This window comes from Quercus robur, chromosome 4, assembly GCF_932294415.1.
Source record: "Quercus robur chromosome 4, dhQueRobu3.1, whole genome shotgun sequence".
In the NCBI taxonomy this organism is placed as follows: domain Eukaryota; kingdom Viridiplantae; phylum Streptophyta; class Magnoliopsida; order Fagales; family Fagaceae; genus Quercus; species Quercus robur.
Genome location: NC_065537.1, coordinates 67,531,664 through 67,552,170, shown reverse-complemented (window position 1 = coordinate 67,552,170; position 20,507 = coordinate 67,531,664). Strand labels below are relative to the sequence as shown.

The 20,507-nt window shown below is 34.9% G+C and overlaps 1 protein-coding gene across 2 annotated transcripts in view; it reads right to left on the bottom strand.

Annotated features, from left to right (window-relative positions):
* The window catches only part of LOC126723435 (uncharacterized), a 51,922-nt gene extending 32,096 nt beyond the window's left edge, over positions 1-19,826 (bottom strand). The window contains exons 1-9 of one of the 2 annotated variants that reach the window (XM_050426830.1): positions 19,696-19,826; positions 19,444-19,593; positions 15,630-15,663; positions 15,447-15,498; positions 9,853-9,948; positions 8,596-8,649; positions 8,432-8,497; positions 7,633-7,711; positions 7,080-7,557 (exon numbers count right to left, since the gene is read on the bottom strand). In XM_050426830.1, the coding sequence (XP_050282787.1) occupies positions 7,651-7,711; positions 8,432-8,497; positions 8,596-8,649; positions 9,853-9,948; positions 15,447-15,498; positions 15,630-15,663; positions 19,444-19,593; positions 19,696-19,758 (576 nt within the window). In that variant the 5' untranslated portion in view covers positions 19,759-19,826 and the 3' untranslated portion in view covers positions 7,080-7,557; positions 7,633-7,650. Of the gene's footprint in view, positions 1-7,079; positions 7,558-7,632; positions 7,712-8,431; positions 8,498-8,595; positions 8,650-9,852; positions 9,949-15,446; positions 15,499-15,629; positions 15,664-19,443; positions 19,594-19,695 lie in introns of those variants that run through there. The other variant, XM_050426829.1, reaches the window with a different exon arrangement.
* Positions 19,827-20,507: the final 681 nt, after the last annotated feature.

Sequence of the window (20,507 nt, the reverse complement as noted above, 5' to 3'; positions counted from 1 at the left end):
ACACTGAAGATACTTCTTCTTTGTCTGAGTCCGGTGTTTCTTCTTATTCAAAAATTATGAATATTTTGATTTGGAACTGCAGAGGGGCTATGAAACCCCTATTCAGGAAAACGGTTATGGATTTGGTGGATTGGCACTCACCTTTACTCATGGTGATCACTGAAACTAGAATGAGTGGTGTAAGGGCTGATGAGATTATAGAGACTCTGCCTTTTGATGGGTATGCGGTGGCAGATACAGTTGGGTTCGCTAGAGGTATTTGGATGCTTTGGCATACTGACTTGGTGCATGTTGAAGTCCTGGCAGCTACTGAGCAGGAGATTCATGCGCTAATTCGGGTAAGATCTCAATCTTTTAGCTGGTTAATTAGTGCTATATATGCTAGTCCTAGATTTGAAGAACGTTGCATTCTGTGGGATAACCTTAAGATTTTAGCTAATATGCATGATCTGCCTTGGGCACTTATGGGTGATTTTAATGAAGTTTTGGCTGCTGAGGAGAAGTATGGGGGGAACCCGATTTGCCAGAGGAGAGTTAGAGCTATAAAGGAGTGTATGGATGAATGCAGTATGATGGACCTTGGCTATACAGGTCCTATATATACCTGGACTAACAAGAGGGAATTGGATAATTTAATTCAATGTAGGCTTGACAGGTGCTGGGTTAATCCGGGTTGGAAGAGTTTTTATCCGGAAGCTAATGTAACTCATTTAGCTAGAATTAACTCAGATCATTGTCCGTTGTTATTGAACTTAAATCCTTTTTTGGGCTCCAATGTGGACAGGCCATTTAGATTTCAGTCTATTTTGCTGAGTCATTGTGATTTCCCGGCAGTGGTGAGGGATGCTTGGGCGGATAGTGAGGGTGATCTTGCTGAAACTTTTTCTATTTTCAAAACTAAAGCACAAAATTGGAATAGAGAGGTATTTGGTAATGTTTTCATAAGGAAAAAGAATATTCTGACGAGACTGTTGGGAGCTCAAAGGGCATTAGCTCACTGCCCTAATACTTTTTTGATCAATCTACAAAAGCAACTATCAGAGGAGTACAATTTAATTCTTGAGCTTGAAGAAGAGTTGTGGGCTATGAAATCCAGAACCAATTGGATAATTTCGGGGGAGAGAAATACAGCATACTTTCATATTTCTGCTCTTAATAGGAGAAGTAAGAATAGAATCACCTGTGTCCAAAACAGTGAGGGTGAATGGTGTCGTAATATAGAGGAAGTTAAGGAAATTTTCAACTCAAACTTCAAGAAGCTTTATCAATCAGAGCAAGTTTTCTGTCCTATTACTACGCAATGGAGCTCGGAATGGTGTGCTAAGCTTAGTCAAGAGGAAGCTGGTAGCTTAACTAACATTCCCTCGGATGGGGAAATATGGAACGCCCTTAAAACTATGAAGCCTTACAAAGCTCCTGGTATTGATGGGCTACATGCTGGATTCTTTCAAAGGTTTTGGCTGGTGGTTGGGGACTCGGTAAAGAGAGAGGTTAAGGAAGTTTTCACAAGGCAGAAAGTTCCTGAATATCTTAATCAGACCCTTGTTGCACTGATCCCTAAACAACTGGGGCCTGAGACGGTCAGTCATTATAAACCCATTAGCTTATGCAGCACGATATACAAAGTCATTTCAAAGATCATTGTTATGAGGATTCGACCACTGCTGCCATCCTTAATTTCCCCAATGCAGACCGCTTTCCTCAAAGGGAGAAGGGGTACGGATAACGTAATAATTGCCCAAGAGTTAATTTATTCTTTTAGGAAGAGAAAAGGAAGGACGGGATTTATGGTTATTAAGATTGATCTGGAGAAGGCGTATGATCGCCTAGAGTGGTCATTTATCAAAATGGTGCTAGAACATTTTGGGTTTCCGGAGATGTTGATAAATTTGATCATGTGCTGCGTGTCTACTACTATCACTTCCATTTTGTTCAACAGAGGTAAACTGGATTCCTTCCAACCTTCGAGAGGAATAAGGCAGGGAGATCCTATATCTCCCTATTTATTCCTTCTATGCATGGAATTCCCTGGGGCCCAAATCACTAGTATGTGCGAGGAAAAGAGATGGGATATGGTTAAAGCTTCAAGAAGTGGGCCGAGCTTCTCACATGTTTTCTTCGCTGACGATTTGATGCTTTTTGCTAAGGCGGATAGGAAAAATTGTGAAGCTATCATTGAAGTGCTGGATAATTTCTGCAATCTTGCTGGGCAGAAGGTGAATCTGACAAAATCAAAGATTTTATTTTCCCCTAATGTGGCTGGTAGGAGAAGAAGGAGCATTTGTAGGAGACTTGGGATTGCCGCAACCACCAACCTAGGAAAATACCTTGGTTTTCCCATTACTCATCAAGGTAGAATGGGAAGCGCTTACAACTTTGTGATCAATAAAATACAAAGTAAACTGGCTGGCTGGAGGACAACTTTACTGTCAAGGGCTGGTAGAATGGTGCTTGTTAAGTCAGCAGCAACTCCTGTGGCAGAGTATTACATGCAATGTCAAGCATTACCCGTTAAGGTTTGTGATCAAGTAGATAAGCTTATAAGGGACTTTTTGTGGGGATCAACAGAAGAAAAAAGGAGAATGCACTTGGTTTGCTAGGATAAGGTAACTCTCCCTAAAGAGCTTGGCGGGTTGGGGTTGCACAAAATGAAGGAAAGAAATAATGCCATTCTTGCAAAGCTTTGTTGGAGATTAGCTTGTGAAAAGGAGGCTCCATGGGCAAAAATGCTTGTGGCCAAGTATCTTTCAGCAAGCAGAATGACTGTTGAAGGAAGAAAGCTCCCAGGCTCTAGCTGTTGGGCGGCATGTAAGAGAGGTGGACCAATTTATGTTAAGGGACTGAAATGGTCAGTAAAAAATGGTGATACAGTGAAGGTCTGGACTGACTTTTGGCTCCCAATGGGCACGCTGAGATCTCTCATTGAAGGGCCATTGTATCGTGAGGAAGAGCTCATCATGGTAAAGCAATGTGTTGATCATAATCATGTATGGAAAGTAGATCTATTATCCTTTGATTTACCTGAAAATATTCTCAATGCCATTAAAGCTACTCCACTGTCTTGTAATAGTGAGGCAGAGGACTCGCTCCAATGGGCCTACTCTAAGAATGGATTTTTCTCTTTAAAGTCAGCATATTTGTTGGCAAAGGGGCTTAATCCTTTGAAGCTTGAAGCTGTATCGATGGAGTGGGTGTGGAAAATTGAAGCTCTCCCTAAGATCCAATTTTTTCTTTGGTTATGTTTACATAACAGTGTACCTACCGGAGAGGTTTTGGGGTTGAGAGGCCTGAATATTGATGCTTCCTGCAGTTTGTGTAACTGAAGTAATGAGTCTGTTGATCACTTACTGAGGGGGTGCGAGTTTGCTAAGGAGTATTGGCAGCAACTTCATTTCCCGACCTGCTTGAGGGAGACTTTCAACTTATCCATTGGTGAATGGCTTGAAGTAAATTGCAAATCAGATATCATATCTAGGTGGATGGGGATTCGTTGGAAAATATTGTTTCCCATAGGAGTGGAATCTTTGGCTGCATAGGAATAATTTTGTTTTCAGGACAGGCAGATTGGAGCAAACATTCTATAAGAAGAGCATTAATGATAGTGCGGAATTTTTCTCTGTGGGAAGGAATGCCAAGCTGCCTAAAGCAAAAATTGTAATTGAAGTGGGTTGGGAGAAGCCTCCAATGGGGTGGGCGAAGTTGAACACAGATGGGTCTGCTATTGGGAGCACTGAACGGGCTGGTGGTGGTGGAGTCATCAAAGATCATGATGGGCAATGGTTGAGATGGATGCTTTGAGTGTTGTTTTGTTGATGAATAATAATACTGTCAACTTGTTAATGGAACCATTATTAACCGATTGCAGGAACCTGCTGAGCGAGATCCCCAACAAGCAGATAGTCCACATATATAGGGAGGTCAACCAGTGTGCTGATGCGTTGGCTAAGCTTGGTGCTAGTAGTGTTAACTCTTTTGTGATCTTTTTGAATCCTCCGTCTGTGGTGGAAAGTATATTAGCTGCTGACAAAGCTAGCCTAAGATGTAATAGACTTATTAATTTTTAAGTTTAATGAAAGTTCTTTTGCTGACCAAAAAAAACAAGCATTGACTATCTCACACTAACACACTACTTGAGCCTTGCCACAAGTCCAAAAAAAAACTATTAAATTTTATCCAATCGGCTATCCCAATTTCACCCAACTATTTTTCCTTTTAACCATGAATGTGCTAATCATGGAACCAAACACACATTGATTTCAGCTTCCTATTTTCCACTTCCTTCTCCCTTTTCCCCAAGGATCGGGAAGAAAGGCTCACAATGCAGTTAAAGAGATGGGGTTTTATGGAAGTATATTTGATATTAAAGATAGCATCAAGACTGAAGCATGTCATTTGGGTTCTCCTTTTTTCCTAGGGGTGATAATCGATTTATCTTTGTTAATAGATTTGTTGCTTTTATATTTGATATATGATATGGTTGGGATGCGTTTTCATTAGATCAATGGTGTGGATTTTTTTTTTTTTTTTTTTTTTTTTTTGGTTTTGGAAAGAACATTTGAGGTTCGTGTTGATTTGGTTTATGATGTGATTTTATTAATGAATATGGTTCTTTGATTTTCTAAGTGATTTTGAATGTCTAGAAAATCTGGACATTCTTTAGAAGGTTTAGATGTCAAATATTCAAACCACCTTATAATACTCAAATTATGTATAACTTATGAAAATTGTGGATGTGATATTCAAAAATGTGGATATTTATTGGAAGGTCTAAATGTCATATGTCCAAACCTCTCTAGGATTGTGTATCACCTAACAAAATTGTGAATGTTAATGTACACAACTCTGCATATTCTCTAGAAGGTCTAGATGTTAGATGTCCCATCCTCTTTAGAATTGTGTTTCACCTAACCAAATTGTATATGCTAATCTACACAATTCCAGACTTTCTCTGGAAGGTCTAGATGTTAGATGTTCAAACCACATTATGATACTCAAATTGTGCATAAGAAACGTGGATGATGATAAGCCTGATATCCACAAATATGGATATTCATTGGAAGGTTTGGATGTCAAATATCCAAACCACCTTTGGATTGTGTACCACCTAACCAAATGGTGGATATTGATGTACAAAATTCTGGATATTCTCTAGAAAGTTTGGATATTACATGTCCAAACCACCTTATGATACTTAGGTTATGTATAACTTAACCGTCAAAGAATGCACTCATAGACTCATAAAGTGTTGAGTTGTAAAAAAGATTTGCACATTAAGTCAACCTAGATGGGACTATAATTTCATAAATAAGTTAAATAATCCTTAATTCAAAAAAAAATACAATTAAATTATAGATATTGGTTAATTATAATAGGTACCTAGAATAAAGTATATGCGTGAGAAAAAAAAATCACAATTTGTATATGCTCTGAAATATAGGGAGTTAAATTGGTGGATAGTTGGGGATTTCATGATTTATGGACTATCCATCAATCATTTTTTTTTCTTTTGATTTTATTATCAAACCTAGGTTAAGGAAAGTCACGGGGTCTTCTAGCCTAATTAAGAGTCAAAATCATGACTATAACAAGAAATATGAGTTTTAAGGTTGGATTATGTATGGAAAATTTGTTAGAAACTCTCACAATGCCCATCTTAAAATTGTATGTCATTTACTCAATGGCAAAAAAAAAAATTTTGGCTTTTGGTTTTTGGGGTAAAATGTCACATTTTGATGCATCTGCATTTCTGCATTATGAATAATGCATAAGGATGAAATGGATTAAGTGGATTGTGTTTTTGAAAATTAGAAAAAACGTGTTTTCTGAGTTTGGGAAATAATTTTGAGAAAATCAAAGATCATTGGTAGGTTAGCAGAAGGTGTGCTCTAAATTGCAACGTAATATAGAATGAATGACCACATGATTACTTTACAATCTGGATCTTATCAAATTATAGGCAATATATTCTATTGCCTGGTGAGGGTATAAGCAAAAGCATAAACAAATAAACATTGGAAATGTGAAGCTATCTATATAATATTTAAAAGTTGAACCGTAACATTTATAGTTGCTATGTTCTTAACTCCTTTCTATCCACTTCAATCCATTCAACCTATTTCGGTCTACTTCCGCCCACTTCCGTCCATTCAGTTCGCTTTGATTCAATCGATCTATTTCGGTCTATTTAGTCCATCTCAGTCCACTTGGGTCCATCCGGTCCAGTTCGGTTTATTTCAGTCCTTTCAATCCAATTACATTTCATATCTATTTTTGGAACTGTGAAGAACAAACAACTTGAGGGAAACTGTGTGATCGATGCATGGTTCAGGAATTTTTGGGGTATGAAGAGAGAAGTTGCACATTTTGTTTTGAAGTGTTTTTGGTTTCAACAAATGAAGGCTAAACATCGAAGTCCAAGGTTGTTACAAAAAATAATTGGAGTATCACCATGTACTTTGTTATGAGAGTAAGAGTAGTAATGATGCAGTATGGGTTATCAAGAACAAGCTAACTCAATCAGCTCACTTCCTGTTCAGCAAAAAAAAAATCAGCTCACTTCCTAGCTATCAAGTATACCCGTTATGTCCAAGATATAGTAAAAGATCACATGGAGTACTAATTTCGATGGTGAAAATCAGCAGTTTACCAAATTGAATTTCAGCACTGCCTTTCATTTACAAACTGATGGCCAATATGAACGAATCATTCATATTTTATTAGTTCATAAATGAAAGTATTACATCTAGTTAACTCTAATAGTAAAATCTCAACTATAATTTAGTTACTAATTATTAGTATAGATTTGTGAAGAATTAAAAAAATTTAGTCATGTTGGTTACTTTATATAAGAATAGAATAAGCAATTAGCCTAGGAACAAGTTCAAGCTTTTTCGATAAGAAAATGATACAAGTTTGAACATATAATCTAGCTTGATGATGAACACAAACTTAACTCGTGTTCAAAATAAAATTAAGTGAACTAAACCTGAACTTTTAAGGGAAAAACCAAAAATGCCAATGTTGAAAGAGAACTAGAGAAGGCTCTGTCAACCTAACCAAGTGAGAACAAACATCAAGAATAGCTTTAGCCCCAAATCATCACAACTAAAAATAGTAAATGTCTTCAGGCTTTAAGAACATTTTTAATGTATCATCAAAAGACAAGGGAAAATCACTTTCCTGAGGTTTTCGGACACCATCGTACATTGTAGTGTACTCATTTATGACAATATACTCATATCTATAGTTGTATGGTATCTTTTTTTGCCACAAAATCTACGCTGAACAACAAAATTTGATTTAACAAGAGGCTGAATTTATTCTGCAACAGCAGCAAATAATGATAAAGAAAACTAATTGGGACATGAACTACATATAGATGGTGTGATTTTAAAGGAAAAACAAAAATGAAAATATTTAAGAGAACTAGAGAAGGCTCTGTTGTCTTTAGCCAGGCAAGAACAAACAAGAGGAATAGCTTCAGGCCCAAAGCAATGTCACAACCAAAAATAGGATGATAGCCAGCGCAAAACAGAACCCAACAATTGCCATGAAAGCCTGGAAACAGTTAAAGGAATGAGATACTGTAATTGAACAAAACAAGAACTTTTAAAAATTTTCAGTGTCGCTTACCTTCCCCTGAGACTCAAACTAAAATTTCACAGTGAACCATGACAATCCTCTGTCTACAAAAGGTGCAAGGGCAAGCGCTCTGCATAAAAAGAACCTCCATAGAATCAAAAGACTGTTAAATTTGACACAAAAAGAACTTCTATTCAATAAGAGTGAGTACGACGGCATTTAAATGAAATCAGCAGTTAAACAATATCATTATGAAATAAAAGATGGGAAAAACCTAGAACAATGTTCATAACCTATAGATAAAATTTGTTTTTTTACTGAATATAATATGCCAGTATCTAAAGTAGAAATTTTAAAACAATTTTTTCAGCAATAACATTCATGCCTTGGAATCATCATATCATCAAATACTACATTCTCACAATGTTGATCACAAGATTTACAGCTAAGATTGAAAAGAAACAATCCCTTCTGCTGCATCAAAGAGAACTTATTTCAACAGCACTAGATATAGATTTAACAATTCATTACATATAGCTTTTCCCTTTTTCTCCCATTATAGTGTTCTTGTATTCGCTTCAACCAACAGTATAGTTGAGCAATTATAACTTCAACAAGCATATATTCCAAACAGCTCAAATATATATATATATATATATATATATATATATTGACCAATGACTCAAATGACTTAATTTAAAACAATATCATTTCGTTCCATTTTTAGTAAAATAGTAAAGGATATTCCATTATCATACCAGCTGAATTGCTTATTCAAGAATCAAGAAACATCATGATGTCCATACAAATTACTAAATAATCGAAGAAAATTTGAGTACTGGCAGCTCACCCGCCAGTTCTTATAAGCTTAGTAACTTGGCTTCCGGCCCACACCATGGCCATTACTTTGAGGAATCTGAAAATGGCCAAAAGTTTCACCACATCTATAAATTTTTTTCTGTACAACTTCTTGATCATTTATGCTTCAGAAAATAATAATATATTAGTAGTCACCTTTCAACAGCAGCAAGATAACCCATCCTTCCAGGTACAGGAGCAACATAAAACCTAAAAGCAAGTGTAGGTTGTAGTTATGACAAGATATATTCAGAACACCTTCCTGAGTACTGTAGAATCTAAACAAAAGAAGTGAGATCTCTACATATTCCTATTAATTCTTCAAAAAAATTTCTATTCCTAGAATCAACATAAGTTAAATTTTTCCTCAAAAATATAGGATTCAATAAGATCTTCAATATTAACAAAATTCCTAGCGAATGGAGGAAGAGTATTTTAACACCTATATCTAAGAACAAAGAAGATATTTAAAACAATACAAATTGCTCTAAGAACAAAGAAGATATTTAAAACTATAAAAAATTGCTATGAAAATAAACTTATGAGTAACACTATGAAACTTTAGGAGATAATGATCAAACATAGGTTAAGACACTAAGAAGCACGGACATTCCAAAATCCTCAACGTGTTCGTGTTGAGCATCCCTATCTGACACATGTCCATGTCGGCCATGCCAAGGACACTCCTACACACATGTCCTCATTGTGTTGGGAGGGGAAATAAATTTTTTTTGTTTAAAAAAAAAATTCTTTGATTTTAGATATGCTTTTAAAGATTTTGATAGTTATTATTTATTTTGAAAACTTGAAATAAACATAAAATATACCTAAGAATGTATATTAATTACATTATTAATTGTCATACCCATATACCAATACAAAAAAATAAATAAATAAATAATTGTCATATTCCCACCATGTCATGTGCTAATTTTTCAAGAATTGTCATGCTATTGTGTCTGGTGTCATGTCATGACTATGTCCATACTTCTTAGTTAAGACACGAAACAACAATGTTGGATATCAATTTAGTTTTATGTCAAGGCAGTCTACCACAAAAGCAATTTTCTTAGATATCTAATTGAGAATATAAAAAATCCCAGAAAGATCTCCATATAGTTTTATTGATATAAAGAAAGCGTATGATAGAATACCTAGAGAGGTTGTGGTAGGTTTTTGAAAAGAAAAGAGTTCCTCTAAAGTATATTAAATTGATTAAGAATATATATGATGGAGTTGTAACTAGTGTGAGAACAAATGAAGGCATTACAAACGGTTTTCCTAGATTTCAAACTAATCAAAGTAATGAATAGCATTTATGCATATTTTGTATTTGCTGATGTTACTGTGTACACTGAAAGAAAGTGGCTAGATATTAATTAAAATTGAAATGCGCATTATAATTTGGCTCACCAAACCAAGAGAAATGTTGTAAGATAGTAGGCAGTATTCAACAGCCCATAGGACAATATTCCCGAAATTCCATATCTCTTTAATTTCCTCAATATCCTGCCAAATTGAACAAACAAGATTAAGCTCCTGCTGGCATGCTACTCCAGAAAGAAACCAAAGTAATTAGACATATATCCAAATATGTATTCCATTTCTTTGTAGTTTTAATTTGTTATCTTTTTGGGCTCTTTCTTCACTGCTCAAAGAAAAGAAGAGAGAGAGAGGCCATTCTCATTCAAAGAAAGCTATGGAATAACACACAGAGCCATAGGAGATATTATGGTCCTTAGAGAATTTTTTCTCAAGCATCTTTACCCCCATGCTAGCAAATGATGTTGACATAATATAATCACAATTGGATTTAGACTAACAAATAGCAAATAATTAGGGTTGATCACAGATCAATCAGGCTCAGATTAAGTATCAACCAACCCGATCACATCAGGCTTGAAAACATCCCACCCACTATCAACCACGAAGGAACAGCTCAGCAACCAATCCAATAAGGTTATGTCACTACCATGATAGGAATATAAAACTATGGTCATGCTTTAAGATGTGTAGGAAAATGAGAAGTTAATCATGAGAAGGGAAACAAACAAAATAGACATCATAGATCCTTAAAAACAAGACCACCCTCCTTAGATATAAGGCCGCATCATTTTTTCTTAACCACTAGATTCAAACAAAATCAATACAGGTATACCCTTGAAGACCTTTAGAGAACAAGAGTGCAATAAATTGTCATTGATGAGTTCCAACAATATGTTAAAGAGTAATAAGTATAACAAATCAATGCTAAGGAAAATGAACTTTCCAAAAATAGTTCAAGGTTTGGCTAATACATACACGCCTTAACAAGAGTAGTAAATAACTGGAAGTTGCTTTTAAGATTACCGTGCAGAAAGCAATTTTGACATTCAGGATTCAGCTATCTAGAAACAGCATAACTTGGCACCCAACTTGGACATTAGTAACCCAATTTAATGAAAAATACACACCCAAAAAGAAAAAGTAAGATACCCTGTTTGATTCCTCAAATAGTAGAAGCTCTAGAGTGCACTTCCACCTTTTACAAGCACTGGTTTAGTTCTACAAGAGGGAAGAAACAGAAGTATGCCAAACTGCCACATGCTGTACTAGACACACAGTTCAGAACAAATTATATCTGCAAACAAGCAAACCCTGGAAATTTTTCCAAGCCAAGAATGTTGCAAATCAACAATTCCAGAATGTAGAAGGCAACAACAAGGAGTTCATCATATTTAAGGTTAAAAAAGAAAGAGAAACAAGGAGTGTAGTTTAACCCAAACCTGTAGTCCCATAGCAAAATTTGTAGAGAGCCAAATTTTTTTTTAGTTAGTAAAATTTGAGGAGAACCAATGAAACAAAACTAATTATTATGATGAGACGCATCATTGGAAATGGGGGAATCAGCATACCTTTCATGGCAATCAGTCGTACCATACTATAACTTGACCTATTAATTTTCCAATTTACTTTTTTAGTCAACGATTAACACACAAATCATTCTCGAAAAATAAAAGGAAAAAAAGGGTAAAAAAAAAAAACCATAAGTGATTCAAAAGATTCTCTATCAATTTTAAATATAATGTGGGGTAGTTATTGACAAATGAGACTTTCCCTTGGAAAAGTATTTGGAAGGTGAAAGCTCCTTCTAAGGTTGGTTTCTTCACTTGGACAACTACTAAGGGAAAGATCCTCACTTTGGATTAATTTGTGTTGTTAACAGGTGTTGCGTGTAAGAATGATTGGGAATCGGTGGATCACCTACTCCTTCACTGCTCTTATGCATATGACCTTTGGACTTTTGTGTTTAGCTTGTTTGGTATTTCTTGGGTTATGCCAAAACAAGTGGTTGAGTTGCTAGTTTTTTGGCATAGAGGTGCTGGGCAGCATCAAGCCGCAACTGTTTGGGGGGGGGAGAACAGAACAACCGAACTTTCAAAGGGGAGAAGCGTTCTATCATAGAGTTTAAACGTTTCTTCTTACTGTCTTTGCTTGATTGGATGAATGCTATGAGTGGTCCATTCCTTCCTTTTTTGAATTTTTAGATTTACGTAATTTTATTTAGCTTATGTTTCCCTTAGTACTCTCCCTGTGTACCAGGGCAGCTGTTTTCTTTTTTACTATTTCTGTTTATTTTCAATAAAGTTTACTTACCTATAAAAAAAGATTGCCAAATGAGACTTTCAAAGGCAAGGAGTAACCAGCATCTACCACAACAGCCATGGACAGTAGTTCCATATATCATCATAGCCATTTACTCAGAGACAGATTCTCTTTGAAGAAAGGTGATAGAAAAGAAATACAAATTCTTGGGGTGACTGATGTTCAGAATTTTTTAGTTCCTTAAGGAGTGAGCCTTTGGCAGCATTTAGAAATGTATGGGCTACATTTGCTAGTTTCTCTGTTTTGAGGTCATGGATGGACCTAAGATCCACTTCTGGCATAACCATAGTTGTGGGCATCTCTCAAACTATTTTTCATAGCTGTTTACAATAGCTAGAAATAGAGAAGCAACAGAGGCAGATTATCATATGGATTCCTTAGGAGGCACTGTTCAGTGAATCTGTTTTTTTTTTTCCCATAAAAGTTCAGAGCTGAATAAGGGTCCATTCAGCTTTTTGGATGTCATATATGCCCACTAGAATAAACCATGAAGGTGAAGATAGTTGGTTTGGACCATCTCAAGGATTCATGGCTTTCATGTGCACAATTACTACAAGACTTTGAGGGAGGGAGGAGGCAGTAGATTTCCTTGGAAAGCTATATGGCGAGTTATAGTTCCTCCACGTGTTGCTGTATTTACTCGGACAGCAGCCAAAGGTAGACTGTTAACAATTGACAATTTGAGGAAGCAGGAAATTGTGAATTCTGATTGGTGCTGCATGTGTAAATATGAGGAATCAGTTGATCATCTTTTCCTGCACTGTCAGGTATATCAAGATCTGTGGTCTCTGATTCTTTTCTTCTTTGGCTTGTGCTGGGTTATGCCTAGATCAGTAGTTGATTATTGACACGTAGGGGAGGCCATTTTAGAAAGAATGCCAACAATGCAGCAACATGGAGGACAATTTCTTTGCGTTTGACGTGGAGTATTTATAGGGAGAGGAATGCACACACGCTTTGAAGGAGAAGAACACTCAATATTTCAGTTGAAGTACCTGTTTCTACAGTCCTTATATAAGTGGGAGAGGATTGCCTGCCCCTCTACGTCAGAACATCTTTTTTTAGATTTTCTAGATAAGCTGAACTTAAATTGATTTTGTTTTCTTTTTGGCTCTTTGTTTGGATACTTCTCGTATGCTAGGGTAGCACCCCTTTTTTGTGCTTTTTAATGCATCGATATACTTATCAATATATATATGATTAAAGGTTTAAGCACCACCATCATATATAATGGTGAATTAAACAAACAAATCAATGCATGTAAAACCTTCCAAACATACTTCAGCAGTAAAATGTACATCTAACCCATTTCATTCCAGTACTTATGGTGATTATTCCTAATACTTTTTTAACTCTATTATAACTTAGTAATGCATTCTATTTGCATGCTCCAACATTACGGTCAATACAAGTTGTCCTGCTAGTACCTGATTATAGAACCATCAATACTAATATGGAAATCACCATTCAAAACATGTTGGAGGAAACCCATCCCATCAATGCAAATCATAGGAGAGGCAAGAATTTCCTGTATGAGGTAGCCAAAGAAGAATCAACTGACCGGCACACTTGTGCTCAATTTATTTGGGAAAAAGAAGAAAAAAAAAGTCTCTTGGTAAAGCCATCCAGCTAAGCATTACTAAAGTGTTTCTCTTTCTTTTCACTGCTGTAGATTTCTTTGGATTTGTCGTCCTTCCCTTTTGTTTTTCACTCTCTTTTTCTCTTTTAAGGCAGCACCCCTTTTTTCTGTCTTCTTCAAATAAGTTTTTTTTAACTATCTCTCTCTCTCTCTCTCTCTCTCTCTCTCTCTCAATTAACAGTATTCTTTTTCTTTTCTTTTTTGCCTATATCCTATCTATACAGAAGCATGCACCACCACCATAACAGCAAAGCCCAAGGTGTCACCACGTTGAAATGAAGAAAGAAAGGTTAATAGTCACCACCAATTCAAATTGATTGCCAATATGCTATCTATTATGCAAAAGTGATATTAAGAAACTTTATAAGTTCTTTATAAGCTTATACACCTTTAATACATATGCAACTTTGCTCATGTATTGGAAAGATTATAATTTTAAGATTTCATTAGAATAATAAATGGAACCTCCCTCCACTTGAGTTTGGATATCAATAATCAATTGATAAGCACTCCTTTAGGGTCTTACCAGTACTTTGACTTGTGCCTTACCATGCAGGCCACTCTATCCAAACTTTTGTGTGCCAGAATAAACAATGAAATTTCTAATCATTCTGACTTTTGGCAACCCACATACCAAAAACATAAGATAATACATCAACTGCATCAGGGACCTAGTTGACATCACCATTACCTAGAGAAATCTCCAATGTAAGTACTTCATTTTTTCACAGCTCAAAGCAATCCTAGGATCCCAGTCTCCAGCTTTAAACCAATCAACTTTCATGGTAGCTCATAAAAGAGAACAATCAAGCATTTTGGACTAAAGAGTGGGATTTTTTAAGCTCTCATAGGATAAAAAGATCTGGTTTCCTTCCATGCATTTTGACTACTAATTATATCGCACAATTTCTAATTCACCTTTTCTTTCATTAATGAATTTACCAGGTCCATTTTGCAGACCTACGCTGCTTGTATTTTAATTATAGGCACAATATTAAAAGGAAAAAACTCTTCAACATCTAAAATTGGTCACAACCTTAAGAAAGCACTAGCCACATCTACGCTATACCTCAAAAGACTAGTCAACTTAAAATTAGAGCTTCTCATAATCAATTATATAGCCCAATTCAACTTAGTAAATGCCTTATGTGTGACTCAACGCATGCTCACACAACACACATTAATCCAATCGAATTAAATCAAATCCACACAATCTAGGGTATCATAACATGCAAGTAGGGAATAAAAATCAACATAATCACCTACCAGCATGCAATCTGCTTTCTTTTTTCTTTTTTCTTTTTTTTTAAGATACAATCTGCTTTCTTTTTTCATGCAAGAAGGTTATATAATACTATTAAACATATTGAAGTTCACTGAGTATTCTTATCAAAGTCAAGGGGGCGAATTTGCTCTAGGTTGTTAATTGTAACATCTTTTCAACAACAACTAAGCTAAGATATATGGCTCTCTACAAAAACTTATTGGATTGATTTACAAATTCCAGTATGCACTCTGTCCCTTAGGCACATGGAAAACCTCTTGCAACATTTGCCTACAACTACGTTGACAAGGCATGAAGGTTAAACTATGTATCAACTCATGAGGTTAGATAAATTTGACCCAAAACACAATAGACTCACCATCATCATGTCATCAACAAAAATCAGTACTCAGCAGTATTCTATTGATCCAAAGAGATTGAAAGGCAAGTAGTAAGTACACATTGGATGAGAATGATCCTCCTTGACTACTTTCATTTCCTTCCTTGGAACCTAAAAAACAAATGCAAAGGCGTGAATTGTTGGGAATTTAATTTTGTAGGTATGAAACAGAAATATCAAGCATCACAATATACATATAAATTTATCTATCTCAAGTTAAATTAGTTGAAAATGTTAATTACCTTCATCGTTGGGTGGATCTGATACACCATAAGCCTAACCTCACAAAAGAAGAAAACAAAAGTGCATTCTTTTATGAGAATAGGGACAAACCCGTGAAATCATAATATTACCACTAGAGTGTTAGGGTTGAATATTGTGTTTTCAAAATTGGTTCTTAAAATGTGCACTTATCAAACCATTTGGCATTCTACGGTAGTCTTGGGATATGCCTTCAAAACATGATTAGGTCTAACTAACAACATTGACATGGCAAGTTTAGAAGAAAGGTGCCTCATTGTGATCGTAGCATGAATGCACAATTTCATGTTTTAAGTGAAATAATATCATGAAGCCCTAATTTCAAGACAAATTCACCTGGAATACAATTAAATAGTAAAGTATTACACATCTTAAGTAAATAAATATCACAAAAGTGCCTTGTCTACTTCACCAGAAATACAATCTAGCTTAAGTTGAAACACTGTCTTCATATCTTATGTGAAATTGTGTCTTCTGTGTTCAAGACATTGTTTCAACTTAGGTTTAGTGAAACCATACATGATACCTTTTTTTTTTTAACTTCCCATCTTATCACTGCCAGTTGGGCATAAAATCGTGTCTTGAACTCACTGTTTCAGGTTAAATAATGAGTTCAAGACACTACGAACTGAAATCCAAATTCAAATCTATGATTGAATACCAAACAGTCTGAAAAGTGCAATAATTTTAAGAATAGTTTTTTAAAACACAATATTTAGCCAAAAGAGTCATTAACACCATGTTCAACTCCTTTTCATAGATAAAATCAAAATATGCAAAAGGGAAGCATACAATCACTACTGACATACAATAATGCAGATATGGAGAAAGTGATTTTAATCATTGTTTGTACGTGTGTCCCAATCTTGGTAAGATCTTATGCTGTGTGGAGCCCTTGTGCAATGCCTAATGGGTGCAAGAATTGCAAGTTTAACAGGTTGATTCATAAATAATATAGGATTAACTCAATTATTGATTTTTTTTTTTTTTGAGTTATTGTTAAATTTGTAATAACAGGTAGATATGTAATTTTATCAAACACTTGCAAATCAAGGGCATTTTGACAAAAGGTACATGTTGACATTGTTGTAATACTGGAATGTGTAGATTGCACATTTGCATAGTTAAGAGGCAAATTTAAAAGCAGCCTCAAACTTAAAGGGTGTAAATAGTATTTTAGCCTCTTTTTTTTTTTTTTGCAAGATAGTCTTTTCTTAGGTCTTTTTTTTTTTAATCATAATAAGTTAAGAGTCAATGAGTCTACTATGCCAAGAGCCTTGGCACAACTGGCACTTCATAGTATTTCCAACAAAGACATCTGATGACTTGCATAATTGAGTGTAATTTATCACTTCTCAACTTTAAACTTTAGTCTAATTTTATTTATTTTGTTGATTTTAGACTTGATTTTTGTTATTTAAATTTTATTCCAGATTTGAAGAAAATAAATATTTATTCAAATAAAAGAAATGTGAAGCATCTAAAGAGAATATTTTTGGCCTTGGAAGTTGGCAAGAAAAAGAGAATGAGGCGCTGAAAAAGAAAAAAGAAAAGAAGCGCTTAACAAAAATAGAAGGGCTGAACAGAAAAGAAAGAAAAGTGGCGCTGAAACAGAAGACAAAAAAAAGAAGTGCTGAAACAGTGGTGTGTTCTGAACTGAAAAAAGATGTTTTGGGCTGAAGCAAAACGTTTTGGGCTTTTTGGGCTGTGTTAGGCTGCAACAAGTTGTGGGCTGGACTTTAAAAATGTAGGGCTAAAAGAAATCAAAAAAAGGGTACGCTGAAGCAGAAAAAAAAGGTAGCCGAAACAGAAAAGAAAGAAAGAGGGCTGAACAGAAAAAGGGGAGGCGCTGAACAGTAAAGCAGAAAAGAGTGCTGAAGCAGAAAAGACACTGAAAAAAATTCTTTTGCGTTCATTTTTTCCCTCAAATCTTCTCAGAAAAATTATGGTGAACTCGTTTGTGTTGGATTTAATTTTTAGCATGAACTGAACTAAACTTTCTTTATTCTAGGAAAACGATGTAATCTAGTTTCGAACTATGCTTGCTTTTCTATGTTAATTTGAACAAATTCTCTTTATGTTTATCTGATTTATTCTAAGCTTATTGCTTCTAATTAACTGGCCATTAATTAGATGATTTTAATCTTGTGATTTGCTGTCGAAAGAGGGGATTATAGGATAGATCTTGAATATTTCAGCATAGATAAATATAGAGATCGAAAGACTTGTATGAACCTATGTAGTATTAAAATCGTTGGTCTTAATGCTTTCTTGCTTTATTAAATTGCATACTCTTGTGTAAAATAATGAACAAGATTGTTTCCAATTGACTATCAAAAGAGGCTTTTGGATGAGTTTGGAGATTGCTAACAAACAGAGAGAATTAAATTCAATTAGCTAGATGAGTAAAGTATAGTGAGGTATTAGGTGAAATCGATTTCCTAGAAGTTTCTTTCTCATTAAGTTGATTTTCAAGCAACATCTTTCTTTTCCTTTGCGTGTCTTTTATTTAAATTGATTTTATTTTGAATTCCAATCACAAAAACCTTAGTGACTTCTCTAGATAAAATCGAGATTAGTATAATTTTGGTATTTGTCAAAAGTAAGTTACCAATCACTAAGGACGATACTCTTATCATCACTTTACTATAAAACTACGATACTGTGCACTTGCAGTTTTGCACCATTCAACATCCAGGGTTCAAATTCCCCCTCCCCCAACACTAAAAAAATATATATAAATAAATAAGTCAATAAGTCCATGAGTTGACATAATAATGGAATACTTGGTTCACTCTAACAATCACTGTCCACACAGCCATCAACAGCAACAAACTTTTCCCTTTCCTCTCTTCTTTACAACTCCAAATCAAGCTCTTCTCCTTACTTAACAAAACCTGATATATTTCACACATTCTATTATTTGCTGCTGCCCAAGAAATCCTACCCTTCTTTGCCAATCAATCCTCTCTTTTCAAACCCTAAACCCAAACTCTAAAACCCAAAGTTTCAAACCCTAAGCCCACCACAACCACTCGTAACATAAAGACGGATTTAGCATTCCAATCGGCAATCTTATATAAACCTTCAAAAACCTATGCTTCATAAACAAATATTAGGCTACAATTACAAATAACACCCTCTTAACTTTAATCTATTTTCAATCAAGTCCATTAAGTTTCATTTTTTTTTTTCATTTATTTCCAGTCTCTTAACTGTTACTCCATTTTCAATTTGTCAATCCATCTAGGCCCGTCCAATCTCGCCCTTAGTGTTTTTTTTTTTTTTTTTTCACTTTCCAAAACAATGACATATATATATACACACGATAGAATTTCAATATATAACGTCCACTTCTAATAATTGCTCTTTATTATCTGGCTAAGACACTAATTAGAATTTGGTGTACAATTTCAAATTACACCCTCTAATTTTAATCTATTTCCGATCTTTTAACTTTACTCCATTTTCAATTTGCCATTCTGTCTAGTTCCGTCCATTCTTACCCATAGTTTTTGAATTTTCCACATGACATTTACTACATTGTTATATATATATATATATATATATATATACACAGGATAAAATTTCAACATATAGCGCCAGCTCCTAATAACTGCTCTTTGTCATTAGGCCAAAACACCAATTGGGTTTCAGTTTAAGTGAAGTTTGAAACTCAAATCTCTTATTCGACAACTAATTGGTACCCACAACTTTTACTACATTGTCAAAAAGACAGAACAACAACAGCTGAGATTAAGAGATGAGTTCTTCATAGTTAGGAGGAGAACTTACAGGGCTATCACCATTGATTGAGCAGGCTGTGGAAATGGAGGGTGATGATGAACGGTTGAGATTGAGCGATGAGTACTTCGATTTTTGCAAGCAAAAGAGCCGGGAAGGCCTTGGAATTCTAGTCACTATGGAAAACTCATCGGCGAAACCCTTAAAAGTTAAAGATAAAAAGGAAAATAATAAGTAGAAAAATAATGAATGGAAAATTGAAGCGTAGAGTAGAGTAAATAAGCGGTTGCATATTTTATTTACCGGGTGGTGACGCAAGAGGAGTGAAGGGTGAGCGGTCAGCTTGAGTGAAGCTGAAGCAGACATGAGATTGAGGGGAGAGAGAGATTGTGTGTGTGTGTGTGTGTGTGTGTGTGTGTGTGTGAAAGAATCAACTACGGGCTTATAATTAGGCGGGAGGAAAGAAAACGTTCCTAGGATTTTTCATTTTTTAAGTAAAATGAAACTAAAATATTTAGGCTATGATAGAGTTATTAAACGACTTAGTTTTAATTTTTAAATAATATTACACATATTTTTATATACTTTTTCACCTATACGGCATTTCAAAGAACTAAAAATAACATTAGTCAAATTTCTCTACCAATCAGACCCTTATACTTGGTACACCCACTCAACACGTGTTTTCAGTTTTTAAGTAACATTATACATATTTTCACACAATTTTTCAACCACATGTATTTTCGCACATATTTTTAAATACATGTTTTCAGTTTTTAAGTGCATGTACCAAACACCCCCTTAGTATGCGTTTGGATAGTGCTTAAAAATGAAAATTATTTCACTATTTAGCTTATTTTTGCTATTATTTATAGGTTCCACTGTACTATTTCAACTAACTTTTATCTTTATCTACAGTACTTTCAGCAATAATTTTTCAATTTTAGCAAAATAAGCGGTATCCAAACACACCCTTAAATATCATCAAATTTACATGATTAAGTTAAAATAATAAAATAATTAAAAATTATAATATATATAAACACACTATATATAAGAGAATTCCCTTCTTTGGACTAGATTTTATGTGGTTCAAAAATACCCCTAAACTTTAG